Source organism: Mustela erminea, chromosome 5 (genome assembly GCF_009829155.1).
Source record: "Mustela erminea isolate mMusErm1 chromosome 5, mMusErm1.Pri, whole genome shotgun sequence".
NCBI lineage: Eukaryota > Metazoa > Chordata > Mammalia > Carnivora > Mustelidae > Mustela > Mustela erminea.
In genome coordinates, this window is record NC_045618.1 from 28143474 (window position 1) to 28157330 (window position 13857).

At 43.2% G+C, this 13857-nt stretch overlaps 1 protein-coding gene across 1 annotated transcript in view; it reads right to left on the reverse strand.

Moving 5' to 3' along the window:
- Positions 1-13857, reverse strand: part of CYFIP1 (cytoplasmic FMR1 interacting protein 1) — a 121046-nt gene that overhangs the window by 59894 nt on the left and 47295 nt on the right. Inside the window, exons 5-11 of the mRNA XM_032342325.1 lie at positions 13670-13771; positions 12598-12779; positions 9189-9285; positions 8959-9087; positions 7179-7283; positions 4894-4985; positions 2197-2314 (exon numbers count right to left, since the gene is read on the reverse strand). Of these exons, the coding sequence (XP_032198216.1) occupies positions 2197-2314; positions 4894-4985; positions 7179-7283; positions 8959-9087; positions 9189-9285; positions 12598-12779; positions 13670-13771 (825 nt within the window). The remainder of the gene's footprint in view (positions 1-2196; positions 2315-4893; positions 4986-7178; positions 7284-8958; positions 9088-9188; positions 9286-12597; positions 12780-13669; positions 13772-13857) is intronic.

Below are 13857 nucleotides of genomic sequence, written 5' to 3' on the forward strand. Positions count from 1 at the left end.
TTTAAGACTTTTTTTTTAAAGGTTTTTTTTTTTCTTTTTTTTCCTTTTAGATAGAGAGAGATCTCAAGTAGGCAGAGAGGCAGGCAGAGAAAGAGGGGGAGGCAGGCTCCTTGCCAAGCAGAGAGCCCGATGCGGGGCTCGATCCCAGGACCCTGAGATCATGACCTGAGCTGAAGGCAGAGGCTTAACCCACTGAGCCACCCAGGTGCCCCTCTATTTTAAGACTTCTAAGAGTATACTAAGATATCAAGTCAAAATATGTGTAGTCATTAAGAACCAGGATTCTCAGCATGAAAGCAGGTGGGGAGAGTGGGGGGAAGGGGGAAAGAAACAAAGTAGATGAATTTTAAAACAGTACTCCAAAAAGTTTACCTTAGATAATGATAGAGAATCAATTATTTGAAAAACTGATACACATAGCAATAGAATCCAGCTCTGACTCTCTCTCCTGAAGGAATCATACTGCAGAGAAAGGCTCAGCTGTTAGAGGAGGAGTTGAGGAATGAAAGGACTAGAAGACCATCATGTTGCAGCCCTAATGAATCATATACTTGGCAGTGGACGATGGCTGTCCACACTCCAAAGAGAGACAGCCAGACACTCTAGTAGTTTGCAGCACCGCCAATGAAGGCCCAGCTGCACTGAGAGGAAGGAAGCAGAGTCTGAGCAGGCCTCCAGATCTAATCACCCATGCAGAAGAAGCACAGAGGACAGAAGTCACGCCAAAGGACCCCACAGGGAGCAAGAGGGATGGAGAAGGGACACATCTTCAAAGATATGTCACCAATCAACTACAGTGTATAATACTCATGTGGATCCTGAGACAAATCAAGTCGGAAAAATAAAACCATCCGTGACTCAACAGAGGAAACTGAACAAGGACTCTGATATTAAGGAATATTTGAATTTTTTTTTAGGTGTGATAATGCTATTACAGTCATGTTTAGCATTGGTGGTATAGTGGTGAGCATAGCTGCCTTCCAGTCATGTTTAAAAAGAGCCCTAGTAAAATGTAGCTTTTGGAAAAAAAAAAAAAAAAAAAAAGAGCCGTGATCTCCATAAGACATATGAAAAACCCAAGGAGGGTGGTTAGAACCTCTGATCTATATAGAGATCAGAAGCACATGAGTACAGCGTTGCTTTTGGGTGTAATGAAAATGTTCCAATAATGGACTGTGGTGGTAAACAATTCAGTGAATAAACAAAAACCTTTGAATTATACATTTTAAATGGGCAAACTGTACGGTATGTGGATTAAATCCCCATAAACCTGTTTAAAAGTAAACTGAGCAGAGCATTCAAAGATCTCTTTTTTTCTTATTAAAACTATTATCTTAATTATAAAGGTACTATAGCAGACATCAGAGGGAAAATAGACAGGAGCCATATGTGCTGTCAGACACACCTATTTTAAGGGTAGAAATCAACTCTACATGTCGTCTGAGAGCTTCCCACAAATTCGGTTTTCAATTACATCAGCACAGCACCTGCCTCTGTCTCCACCCTGTGGGCTGAGCTGTCAGCTGGGGAGACCGTGAGACAGCACCTCCTCCTGGGGGCACCAGAGGTATGCTTGGAGCTAGCGAGTGCTCTGAACCATCTGGACTGTCTTCCAGTCATTCTGGTTACATGATGGCTAGTGTTTGCTGGCTGGGGAATAGGGGACCTTATCATCCTGAAATGGATGGGGCCAATACACAGAACTTTTCCCTCCAAATGTTAATGATCCTACTGAGAATCTTGAGGTACCAGATTCTCAAAGACCAGAGAGGTGTGTATGTGGTCTCAGGTCTCCAGGTCCCTCTAAGACTCTGTGTAGCACACATACTGTGGACCATTGCCACATCCCTGACCTCGCTTCCCTCCCTGCTCACATGTGAGAAATGACATTCCCATTGCTCCTCTGCACTCAGAACTACCCCTTCCTGTCCACCCCACATGCTGGCAGGACTGGCCTGGAGCTGTGTTTGGCAAGTAGAGAGAATGTGACCAGCCCAAGCAAGGGCACAGAAAACCCAGCTGCCAAGCTGGAAGGAGTTAAAAAGACCCATAGCTAAGAGATAGTGCTTCCTCCTAGCCCCAACTCCAGGCTCTCCTCCTCTGGGCACCTAGGATATACCCGCCCATCTAGCCAAAGGTTCTCGCACATCTCTGGCCTTAGCTACTGGCACAGATGGGCACTGAAGGCCCACTTACCTCGCTATTGCTGTAGCGTGCCAACTCTGAGATGAAGCGCATATGGTCCTCCCGGATCTGGATCATCTGCTCACAGATGTTGTACTGCGGGCTGCTGCTGGACGATGTGCACGTCCACCTGGCAGTGAAGAGGAAATGTGTGTTACCTGAAGAGGTGCCTGCAGAAGATTCATGCTTCACAATGCGGGGTGCCTGGGGACACAGGCATAGCAGGCACACAGGATGGCCACTGCATGCTGGCCAGGACACAGAGGCTTGGAGAGAACATGAATTCTCAGCAAAGAAACAGCTGGGCCAGCCCCATTCCCCTATGTCAGAGCCACTGTCCTACCTTCTCACATCTGTGCTTTGGAAAAGGAATTGTAATTTCTCCTTAATCAGCCAACTACTTTCAAAAAAGCTAGGAGTTGTTGCTACATCACCCTTGCAAGGAAGGGCCCCTTAACTCCTATCTTTATTAATCACATATGAAAACATAAGCTATAGCAGAAAACAAGTCTGCCAAAGACTCAGAAAAGTTACCCTTACAGGACTGAAAACTGACATTACTTGGAAGTTAGACAGTGTTGCCATAACTACTTATGTGTACAACATACCACTTCAGCAGCAAACAGATAGTCAATTTAGTAGAAAAGAAGCTTATTAACAGGGCGCCTGGGTGGCTCAGTGGGTTAAAGCCTCTGCCTTCGGCTCAAGTCATGGTCTCAGCATCCTGGGATCGAGGCCTGCATCATGCTCTCTGCTCAGTGGGGAGCCTGCTTCCCCCTCTCTCTCTGCCTGCCTCTCTGCCTACTGGTGATCTCTCTCTGTGTGTCAAATAAATAAAATCTTAAAAAAAAAAAAAAAAAGCTTATTAACAATTAAAGCTGCTGGAGGTCCCAGGCAGAAAGCATGGGCTTTGGGGCTCTGACCACTGCTCCCTCACACTCAACATCAATACTCTCGCCATGTTTTTAATGAGCTGGTCCTCTTTGCTTGAAGAGAAGGGATGCAGGTTATCCCTTGTCAAAATAATGGGTACATTGTCTCAAGCCGCATCCCTTTCTTACTTTCTGATTCAACTGTAGGATGATGCAATGATTATGTCGGCATCATCCAATGTGGCTCCGAGTCTACGATGAGCATCTGAGGCCCAGGCTCTATACTGGATTCCGCCCTCCATATACCTGCCACCCATGCAGGCCCCAAAAGCATGTCTACCTCCAGCAAGACCCTGCAGCCCAGAACTTGACTGCTGACACCGCACCCTCTGACCACCCCTTCTGGACCCAGATGCTGGTGCAGGGCTGCTGGGCTGGACTCTCAAAGCTGACTGCTACATGCTCAGGCACGTCCAAGGTGGCTGTTAAACATACCCATTACCACCAATTAAATGCTATTGACTCATATCAAAAACGTCCAAATAAGAATGCAAAACTCATTGTTTCCTGATTCTCTTACTGGTTTTGCCATTACCTATCATCTAGAGCTCATCTGTGTTAGGCTAGAAGCACTGTGTAAGGACATGTTACTAGAGTTGTCACATTGTTAGCTTGCAGTCAGTCACGGCAGGGGTATTTACACCACGGAAAGCAGAGCTTAAATTGGTGCTGAATAATGAATGTAACTTAGAGGAGAATGAGAAATCACCTAACTGGATTTAAAGGCAGATTTATTAAGAAATAAGCTAGGACAGAGCTCAGCAAACTACAGCACAGGCCAAATACCACCTGTATTCGTATGGCCCTAGAGTCATGTAAAATGGTACATATATTTTCATTGTTTAAAAAAAGAAAACCACAACAACAGCAAAGAAGACTATATGACAGATACCAAATGTGGCCTGCAAAGGCTTAAAGTGTTTACAATTCAGAGTTTATTAAAAAAAAAAAAAAAAAAAAAATTGGCTGACATCTAAGTAGGTAGACTGAGATGTAATTGCGTTTTTCCAAAATCATGGATGAATTGCAACTGTCAGTTGGCTACAGGTACACGTGTTTGGCAAGGGTCAACAAAAGCACCCTGCAAGACTCAGCTGGCTATGTAGAATCTCCAGAAAAATATAGTACGTTGTTTATCATCTGTAATTGTGAGCCAAGGATCCTTTATGACAATGACGGGCTAGCTCTCTCTCTACAGGACCAGAAGGTAAATAAATACTTCAGAATTTCCAGGCTATATGTCTCAGTCACATAGCCATTGTCTTCATTTTATTTATTTATTTATTTTTTAAAAACCCCTTAAAAATATAAACACCATTCAAAGCAACTGAGATCTTACAAAAACAGCCCTGGGCTGGATTTGGCCTTTAAGTAATAGTTTTATAATCTCTGTGATATAAATGCAAATGTCCTCATGCCCCCAGCAGAGATAGTTGTTAGGCATTTACCAGCATACTACTTTTGAGCTTATATATTCTCAAGTCATTCTACCCAACAGAACTCTCTGAGATGATGGAAAAGCTCTCTATCTGTGCTGTCCAACATAGTAGACACTACCGAACATTTGAAATGTGGATGCTTTAACCAAGAAACTTAAAAAAAAAATTTTAATGAATTTAAATGTAAGCAGTCACCAGTGACAAGGGCTACCATATGGGGCATTTGGTTCCAGATGGTTAAAAATGTCAAAGGTGTTCTCTCTAGATAAGTAAGTGTTATAAAACCACAATGAGAACATTTCAGAATGTTCCAACTGGACAGCTCACTCTCCTCCTACCGAGATTTATTTTCCTCATAGTGGGCGCTGGTCTTGATGTATCTTGCCAGTTCTATTTGCATGTCCCCGAACAGTGGAACCACCTGGAGCTGCTATATTTAAAGAACAAAAAAAAAACAAGGTCACTAGGTATGTTTAGTCACCAAATACAATCACAAGAATGAGTAATGCTGGTAATTACTATGTGCTGAATACTATCTCTGTAAATCATTTACTAGAAAAAAAATGTAAGGAACTTACATATTCACTTTAAGAAGGACCATATACAACTGTAGAACCAATATTCATAAAACCAATTCAAATATTAAAATTAACTTACCTTGCTGCTAGACCCATGGTCATTAAAAAAAAAAAAAATCAATTGCATTTCTATATACTAGTACCAAATAGAAAACGAAAATATAAAGAGAAACAATTTGGGGCACCTGGGTGGCTCAGTCAGTTAAGTGGCTGCCTTTGGCTCAAGTCATGATCCCAGAGTCCTGGGATCAAGCCCCAGGTCAGGCTCACTGCTCAGTGGGGAGTCTGCTTCTCCCTCTGCCCCTTTCCCCTGGTCCTTCTCTCTCTCTCTCTCTCTCTCTCTCAAATAAATAAATAAATAAATAATCTTTAAAAAAAAAAAAAAAAAAAGGAGAGAGAGAAACGATTTATAATTGAATTTAAAAAGAACTATAAATATGTATGAATAAATTTAACAAAATATGGCCAAGACCTCTAAACAAAAATACTACCAAAAATTCTAGAGAAAGTTTTGAAGTTTTAAGTGAATGGAGAAATATATCAGGTTATGGATTAGAAGACTTGGTATTCTACTCCCTAAATTGAGCTATGGAATTGATCTATGGAAGCCCAAACAATATTCCAAGAAGAAAAATGGTTTCATGGGTAGTGTGTATATGGAAATCAGCAAGCCAATTTATTTGAACAGTAAAGGGATGACACCCAAGACAATCTTGAAGAATGTAACTTGAAGGCTTTCTGATAATGATAAGCAGATCTGTTCTGTTACCAGAGAACTTGTATACATTAAGTCACCTGGATGCCCATAATGGGGAAAAGAAAAAGATCTAAAAATGTCAACCCCCATTCCTCACATCATACATAGAGGCCAGGTTGAGAAGGAATATAGATCTAGATAGAAAAGGAAATGGTGCTGTTTCTAGAAAGTAATAAGAAGGAAATTCTCATAAGCCTGCCTTATACAAAGATTTCTAATAGTGGATATTAAAGGGATGTCTGGGTGGCTCAGTCAGTCAAGCATCTGACTCTTGGTTTCGGCTCATGTCATGATCTTAGGGTCCTGGGATCAAGCCCCACCTTGGGCTCCCCACTCAGCAGGGAGTCTGCTTGTCTCCATCTCTCTCTATCCCTCCTCCTGCTCTCATGTGCTCCTTACTAAAATAAATAAATCTTTTAAAAAAAAGTAGATATTAAAGATTGATATACTAGACTACAATAAAATTAAGAACTTTTGTTCACTTAAGACACTCTTAAGAAAGTGAAAAGGAGAGCCACATAGGGTAGAATGCATGTATTTCAGAACACATGAACCCAACAAATAACACGTACCTGCATACATAACGAAACTTGAAATGACACTTCACAAGACAACACACAAAACACTAATAGAGTGAAAAGTCACCAGGGAAATATCAACTAAAACACGAGGAAATACCAGCCAAAAATATCACCATGATGTACCACATTTCAGGATGTTCTTTCCCAAAAGAGTGACAGTGCCAAGTGTTGGTGAGGATGTGGAGTGGTGAGAATGCAAATCAGCAGTCATTAGGCTGTATCTACCACTGACTGTGGCCCCTAATCCTAGCCCTGGATATACATATGTTCAACAGAAACATGCACAGACGTGCACTAAATCAAAGCCGCATTGTTTGTGCCAGCCAAAACTCAGAAATGACCTCATGTTCATCAGAACAGAACGGATAAATAAGTTGAGGTTTTATCATAAAATGGACACCATGAAGAAAACCTAAGGACTATCTATAGCTGCGGGATCTCACAGGGATGAATTTAACGAATGAGTGAAAGCAGCCGGATGCAAAAGAATACACATAGCCATGATTCCCTTTACACAAGGTTCAAACCCAGGCAAAACTGATGCAGAACAGGAGGGAGGGTGGCCACCTTTGCAGACAGAAGCCAGTGACATCCCCCATTCCCGCTGCCTATGCCCACATTTCCAGATGCAGGTCACAGAATTGACCTCCCAAAATTCAAATTATTTACACTTGATAAAAAGGCTTATCTAAAAAAATGTAACTCACCTTGAAGTACTTATCGATTTTGGATAAGTTTATTCTTTTCTTGGCATCAAGTTTATAGATGTTGCTGACACTCCCATCCATCAAGTATAGACCGAACCCCATGACCTGAAAATCACAAAACGGCACAAAAATACTCAGTCCTGCAAGTTTAACTACCCCTAAGATCATAAATGGAGAGTTCACTCTTCTTTCAAAAAGCACTTTCTCACAAGTTCCTTATAAATAAATAGCTACCCCTTCATATGAAGCTATTCTTCTATGCGTGTCATTTCTTGCGGCTATTTTAAAGTCCTCCCCAGGCACAAACACCACCTCCACCTCTCATCAAGCAAATGCAATACTAAATGTGGATTTCCATAAACATTCATGGCCAGAGGCTCCCGCTCAGATGGCACAGACAATTTCCACCGTCACAGAGTGCTCCACTAGACAGAGCACCTCCAGCACGGTGCTCTCCTGCAAGAAGAGGTATTGGGCTGGGCCCACTCTTACATGGAAGGTTTGGGGCTGACAAGACACCTAGCACAAGGTCCTTCACGGCTGTTCTCCCCAAAGGTGGAAAGCAGAACAAATGCAATGGCAGAACTGGCTTCTCCTCTTTCCAGTAAGAAAGGTCACTGAAAACCTCCCCAGGACACCAGGGTGGCTCAGTCAGTTAAAGCACCTGCCTTCAACTCAGGTCATGATCCCGGGGTCCTGGGATTGAGTCCCACATCTAACTCCCTGCTCAGTGGGGAGTCTGCTTCTCCCTCTATCCTTCTCCCCTGCATGTGATCTCTCTCTCTCTCCCTCTATCTCACTCAAATAAATAGGTAAAATCTTGAAAAGAAGAGAAAAGAAAAAGAAAGAAAAGAAAAGAAATTCACCAATATGGTGAATAGCCATGTTCTTGACCAAAATGAGTCTACTATAATCATGGAGATATAGTATTCTTCTTTTTTTTTTTTTTTTTTAAAGATTTTATTTATTCATTTGACACAGAGAGATCACAAGTAGGCAGAGAGGCAGGCAGAGAGAGAGAGAGAGGAGGAAGCAGGCTCCCCGCGGAGCAGAGAACCCGATGCGGGACTCGATCCCAGGACCCTGAGATCATGACCTGAGCCGAAGGCAGCAGCTTAACCCACTGAGCCACCCAGGCGCCCGAGACATAGTATTCTTAATTCCTAAGAATCATATCCTTAACAAGCAGAACCTCTGCTATAAGAAGCTAATGCTGGGGCGCCTGGGTGGCTCAGTGGGTTAAGCCGCTGCCTTCGGCTCAGGTCATGATCTCAGGGTCCTGGGATCGAGTCCCGCATCGGGCTCTCTGCTCAGCAGGGAGCCTGCTTCCTCCTCTCTCTCTCTCTCTCTGCCTGCCTCTCTGCCTACTTGTGATGTCTCTCTGTCAAATAAATAAATAAAATCTTTAAAAAACAAAAAAAAAAAAAAAAAGAAGCTAATGCTGAGAAAAGCCCTTGACCCCAGACCTCCTTACCCATGGGTACATTTTCCAGAGGGTGGCATATGATCCCAACTGGCACTGGGGTCAAGCCTGAGACACGGTCATAGGAATGTGTTGAGAGCCTGTAGTGCATGCTGTGGGCACCAGAGAAGATACTGTGTGTGTGTACACACACACACACACACACACACACACACACGGCAAGCGTACACACACACACACACACACACACACACACACGGCAAGCATGAGAATAAAAAAAGGTTGGCAAAAGGATCATAATCAAAGCACAGCCTCTTCTCTCTACAGTTATGTAAGCAGTCATGCCCACACACGTACTTTGAGAAGCATGTGTTTCTCGCTGGGTGTCAGGTACATCCTATTCTCGTAGTAATCCACACACAGATTCACAATATCGGCGAGAAGCTCTTCATAGCCAGAAATCACTTCAAGCTGTTGCTGCAACGACTGAAACACACAGTGTGAGATCCATGGCAGGGACTGCTCCCGGGGCCCCAGACCCCAGCAATGCGTCCCATCAGCCAGAGCAGCAAGAGTGCGAGCCTTACTTGTGTGATTTTGTTGTGGTTGGCCAGGAACATGGACAGATTTTGTGATTCCTGGATGGACTGTGGGTCTGCCATTTTCCGTAAAAACTGAGCAGCCCTTTGAAAGCAAAAAAAAGAGTTAAATAACCAGTGTGCTTAATGACTTAAAAAGAAAAAAAAAAAAGGCAGGGAAAATACAGATTACTTTATCTGGTGATAGTTACCTATAAAAATGTGGGTCTTAGTAGCTAGTTATAATTTCAGCCTCCTCGAGCTTGTCTACCCTGGAATCCAGGTCACTCTTTTGCTAGCCTAGACAGCTCACCACTTCAATGTCCATAGTTGATGGACCTCCTCAGAGATCTGGCAGTGTTGGCCATAGGCCTTCCTGAAGGGTCCCTGTATACTGGCCTCTCCCCATGGCTATCTGTTCCCAACTCTGAGAAAGACTGCCTCCCCCACAGTGTCTCCCACAATGTGGTAATGAAGATGGGTCAGCACAGCCCAGGTTCTCTGCCAAGAATCCTCCAGGCTACCATGCCTCTCAAAAGTCAGGGACCACACATAGTTTTGGTGCCAAACCTCAGGGATAGAATCCCGGTTTCCTCCACCAATATGCTGCTCAATCTTGGATTAATCTCCTGAACTCTCCTGAACCTCACTTACCACATCTATAAGAACAACTGTCCATCTGTCCTACTCACAGGGCAGATGTGAGGGGAGAGGGAACAGCATACACATAATTACCTATACATTCAGGTCCAATAAGACTGCAGGGTACACATGATTCTCTCCCTGGGTCTTGCAAAGAAATGCAAAGGTGGGTATGAGCATTGTGCTCATCTGGGGAGCCCCCAAAAAGTTTAGTGGAAACTTGCCACATAAGAACATGTCTGTAACCTAAAAACTTGGGAGTTTTAATGAAGAATTCTCATGGTAAAGACTGATAACCTACACCAACAGTCATTTACTCTGTGCCTCTTTAGAAATAACCCCCAAATTTCCATGCTACAGCAATGTGCATCATGTCCACATGACCAATGGTTGAGCCATGAGATATAACGAAAAACACTGCAAGGCACTTAGAATTTTACTTATAAAAGATAGTATAACCCCTTCTATTCTCCTTCCTCCCTGTAGACTGGAATGCAGAAATGATAGCTGGAGCTCAAGCCACCATCCTGGACCATGAGATAACACATGAAGACCGCAGAGCAGCAAGACAGCAGGAGCCCTGGTGTGAACACTGTAGAATCCTCTCATTAGCTGCAGACCATCTACCTCAGGACTTTCAGGTGAGAGAGAAATGATCTGCAACCTTGTTTAAGCCACTGTTATTTCTGCAGGTTTTTGAAAAATTATAGACTTAAACCTAACTTGAACTCTGATAATGATAACATTCTTTTTTATTTATTTTTTATATATATATATTTATTTATTTTTATTTTTTTTAGCATAACAGAATTCATTGTTTTTTGCACCACACCCAGTGCTCCATGCAATACGTGCCCTCTCTAATAGCCACCACCTGGCTCCCTCAACCTCCCACCACCCCCCGCCCCTTCAAAACCCTCAGATTGTTTTTCAGAGTCCATCGTCTCTCATGGTTCACCTCCCCTTCCAATTTCCCTCAACTCCCTTCTCCTCTCCATCTCCCTATGTCCTCCATGTTATTTGTTATCCTCCACAAATAAGTGAAACCATTAACATTCTTTTTTAAAATGTTCACTTTACTGATTTGAATAGTTGCTAAGACTAATGAAGGGGTCAAAAATACTGTTTTCTATTTTCCTCAAGCCTCTCCATAACCCCATGGGTTATCCTGGCATTTATACTCAGATGATTAGCTATCACTAGGCGCAAAAAAAAAGTTCGAGTGCAAATATGTGAGGGCTGAGAGAAGTGAGGATAAGATGATAGGGGGTCCCAAACAGAGGTCGCAGGAAGAAGCCACTGGAAGGCAGGAGGGATGCCCCAAGCCCCCTCTGTGCTCAGGAGAGCCGGGGTGACTCTTGGAGGGGGTGCTGGCCCCCACACACATACCTTTCCAGAGAGCAGTCCCATCTTTATACTATTTTATAGACTGGGCTTTCAGAATAAAGTTGCCGCTACTAAGGAAAAAAAAAAAAAGCTTTTTTGAAATTGAAAACCACTGATGCTGTCTACCTCCTCTACTTTCCTAAGTCAGAAAGGTTGAAACAGCTGCTCAAAATCATGTGGCAAGGGACTTGTGTAGCCAGGAGAAGAAGCTGCTCTCCTGGGCAGGGTTCTATCCTCTACCCTCAGAAGCCCCCATGCTCCACTTACAATCTCACAAACACATCAGATAAGGTCAACTCCAGGCTTTCCTGTTCAAGAGAGGTTAACAGATCAAGATCACCAGAGCTAACTCTAGGTGATGGATACATACACTTAACTTCATTATGGATCAAGCTTAAACCCTGGATGATCTAGCCCAACTCCCACCAAAACCTCATCCTCAAATCTCAGTTTGGCACCATATCCCATGTTGATTTTATTTTAAAGACACGGCAACAATTTTATGATTTCAGATACAACGTAACTACAGCCTATTCCAATGCAAAGTAAAATCTCATCAAATTTAATTTCATAGTGAAGATTTCTAGCAAGCAGAAGAAACAGAAGTCAGCATCTCATTCCAGCTACTCATGCCTTCAATAGTACCAAGCACAGATTAACTAAAGCAAGTCTATTAGAAGAGAGTTTGCGTTTCTCTGCTCGACCACCCTCCATCTTCCTGCCACCATCTGCCCCTCACAATTTTCCAGAAGCACACTATCATGCCACACCCACCTTTCCAATTCTCTTCTCCAGAAGGTCTCTCTAGCTCTGAAAAAGAGCTAGTCTCAGGGACCTGAAAGCTCAGTATGACTCCATGACAGTCCACAGGCCACCTCTGCCCACTGCTGTGATGGTGTGTACCTTCCAGGGATGTGCAGCCAGGAAATGACATACACAGGTGGCGCCCTCACGCTGTAGAACCTGCCTGTGCCCTTACCAAGATGCCTACTGAGCCAAAAGCCTTGCAGTGGCCCTAAGCCTCTGTAACAGGGACTTGCGTACTTCTGTGTTCCTACACAAGCTGAGCACCCACAGGTTCTCAACAAACCTTTGAGGATGACCAGATCCCACTCTAGTGTCATGAAACTACAACGTACACACACCTGTGAGGACATACCTTGATGCATCGCCACACACATCAACTGCCAGCTACCTCACATACCCTCACATACCTAGGTTTGTGTATTCAAACTATCCGAGGCTGCCAAATAATTGCTAACAACCAGCTGCATTATTTCAGCACATGAGATGCACACCTACTGTGTGTAGAGCGTGCATCTCACCAGGAACCACCCTGCCTGCCAGAGCACTCTCTGCAAGGACCTGGGGGAATGAAGTCAAAGCTCACCTCTTGTACGCCGAGTGGTCGTTCTTCACGCTGCACTTCATGTTCTTCAGTTCATCCAACACAGCAAACATGTTAATGAACTTGCCCAGTGTGATCAAGTAGGCTTCAGACACAAAGTCCTTCCTTCTCTCCGCATGGCACAGGCGCCTCACCTCCCCACAGAATCGCTCAATGGCATTTCTCTGAGCAGAGGAGTGGAGGGCGTAAAGGCTGTTATCAGTGACGGTCTATCTCCATGCCCAGCTACAAGCATGTTATCTGGACTCACTATTCCTTTTTGATGAAATACCCACCCAAATGAGTGGATTTTACAGCTCAGTTAAAGAGACTTGTTTACTAAAGTAATTTCCACATGCCTTTGCTCAGTGACAATCATCATTTATTTTCTACTTTACCAACTACATCCTAAAGCAAAAGAATTTCGTTGATTATACAAGCAAAGTTACTGAGAAAAATGCTCCAATAGAAGGTCTACAAATAGACGTTTTAGCACTCAGAGGTGCAAAGGGGTGTTAGGGAAATTTTCCCTCTTGACAACCCCGAAGATAAAACAAAAATTCTTCTAGTAAGTTCTATCTTCTTCCTTTCCTGAAGAATCTATAATAAAAACTTCATACATGTCCAAAATAAATCTTTAAAAAACTATCAAATCTCCTTCCTGTGGCTACTCTGCCTAACCAGTGGGCCAAAGGAGCCAAGGCAGAGCAAGGACCACTAAGTGGACAATTAGGAGAAGCTGAGAGAAAGAAAAGACCTGAAAAACAAGATGAATAAAAAGTATGAATTAACAGAATGACAAACGCATTTAGAACTAACAGAAAACAGTCTTCATGGAGGAAATACAAATTTACTCGCAAAGAGACAAGAGAAGTGAAACACAAAAAGAGGTATTTATTCTAGAAGGGTCAGTAAAGCTTTAGACTGACAAAGGCTTTGTTCCTTTTTGTCTCAGAAGCTGTTATGGTTGCTTTAATTCACATGCATTTTGTTTAGTAAGTCATGGTGATGGGTGAGAGTGGGCCAGATTCCTACTTCTCTGCATTAAACTCCTAGGATTATTTCACTGTTTTACCTGGAAGTACATAAAATTCATCAGTTTTGTGACCTCAGGCTCCAGGACCTCTACGGTTTTCTCATAAATTTCCACTCTATTAGGCTGCTCGTTACATTTCACCTAGGAATAAACAAGTATGACATAAAGAGGCTTCAACTTTGCTAGAAGTGAGAGGGCAGGGCACTGTTAGGGCAGAGCCAGCAGTG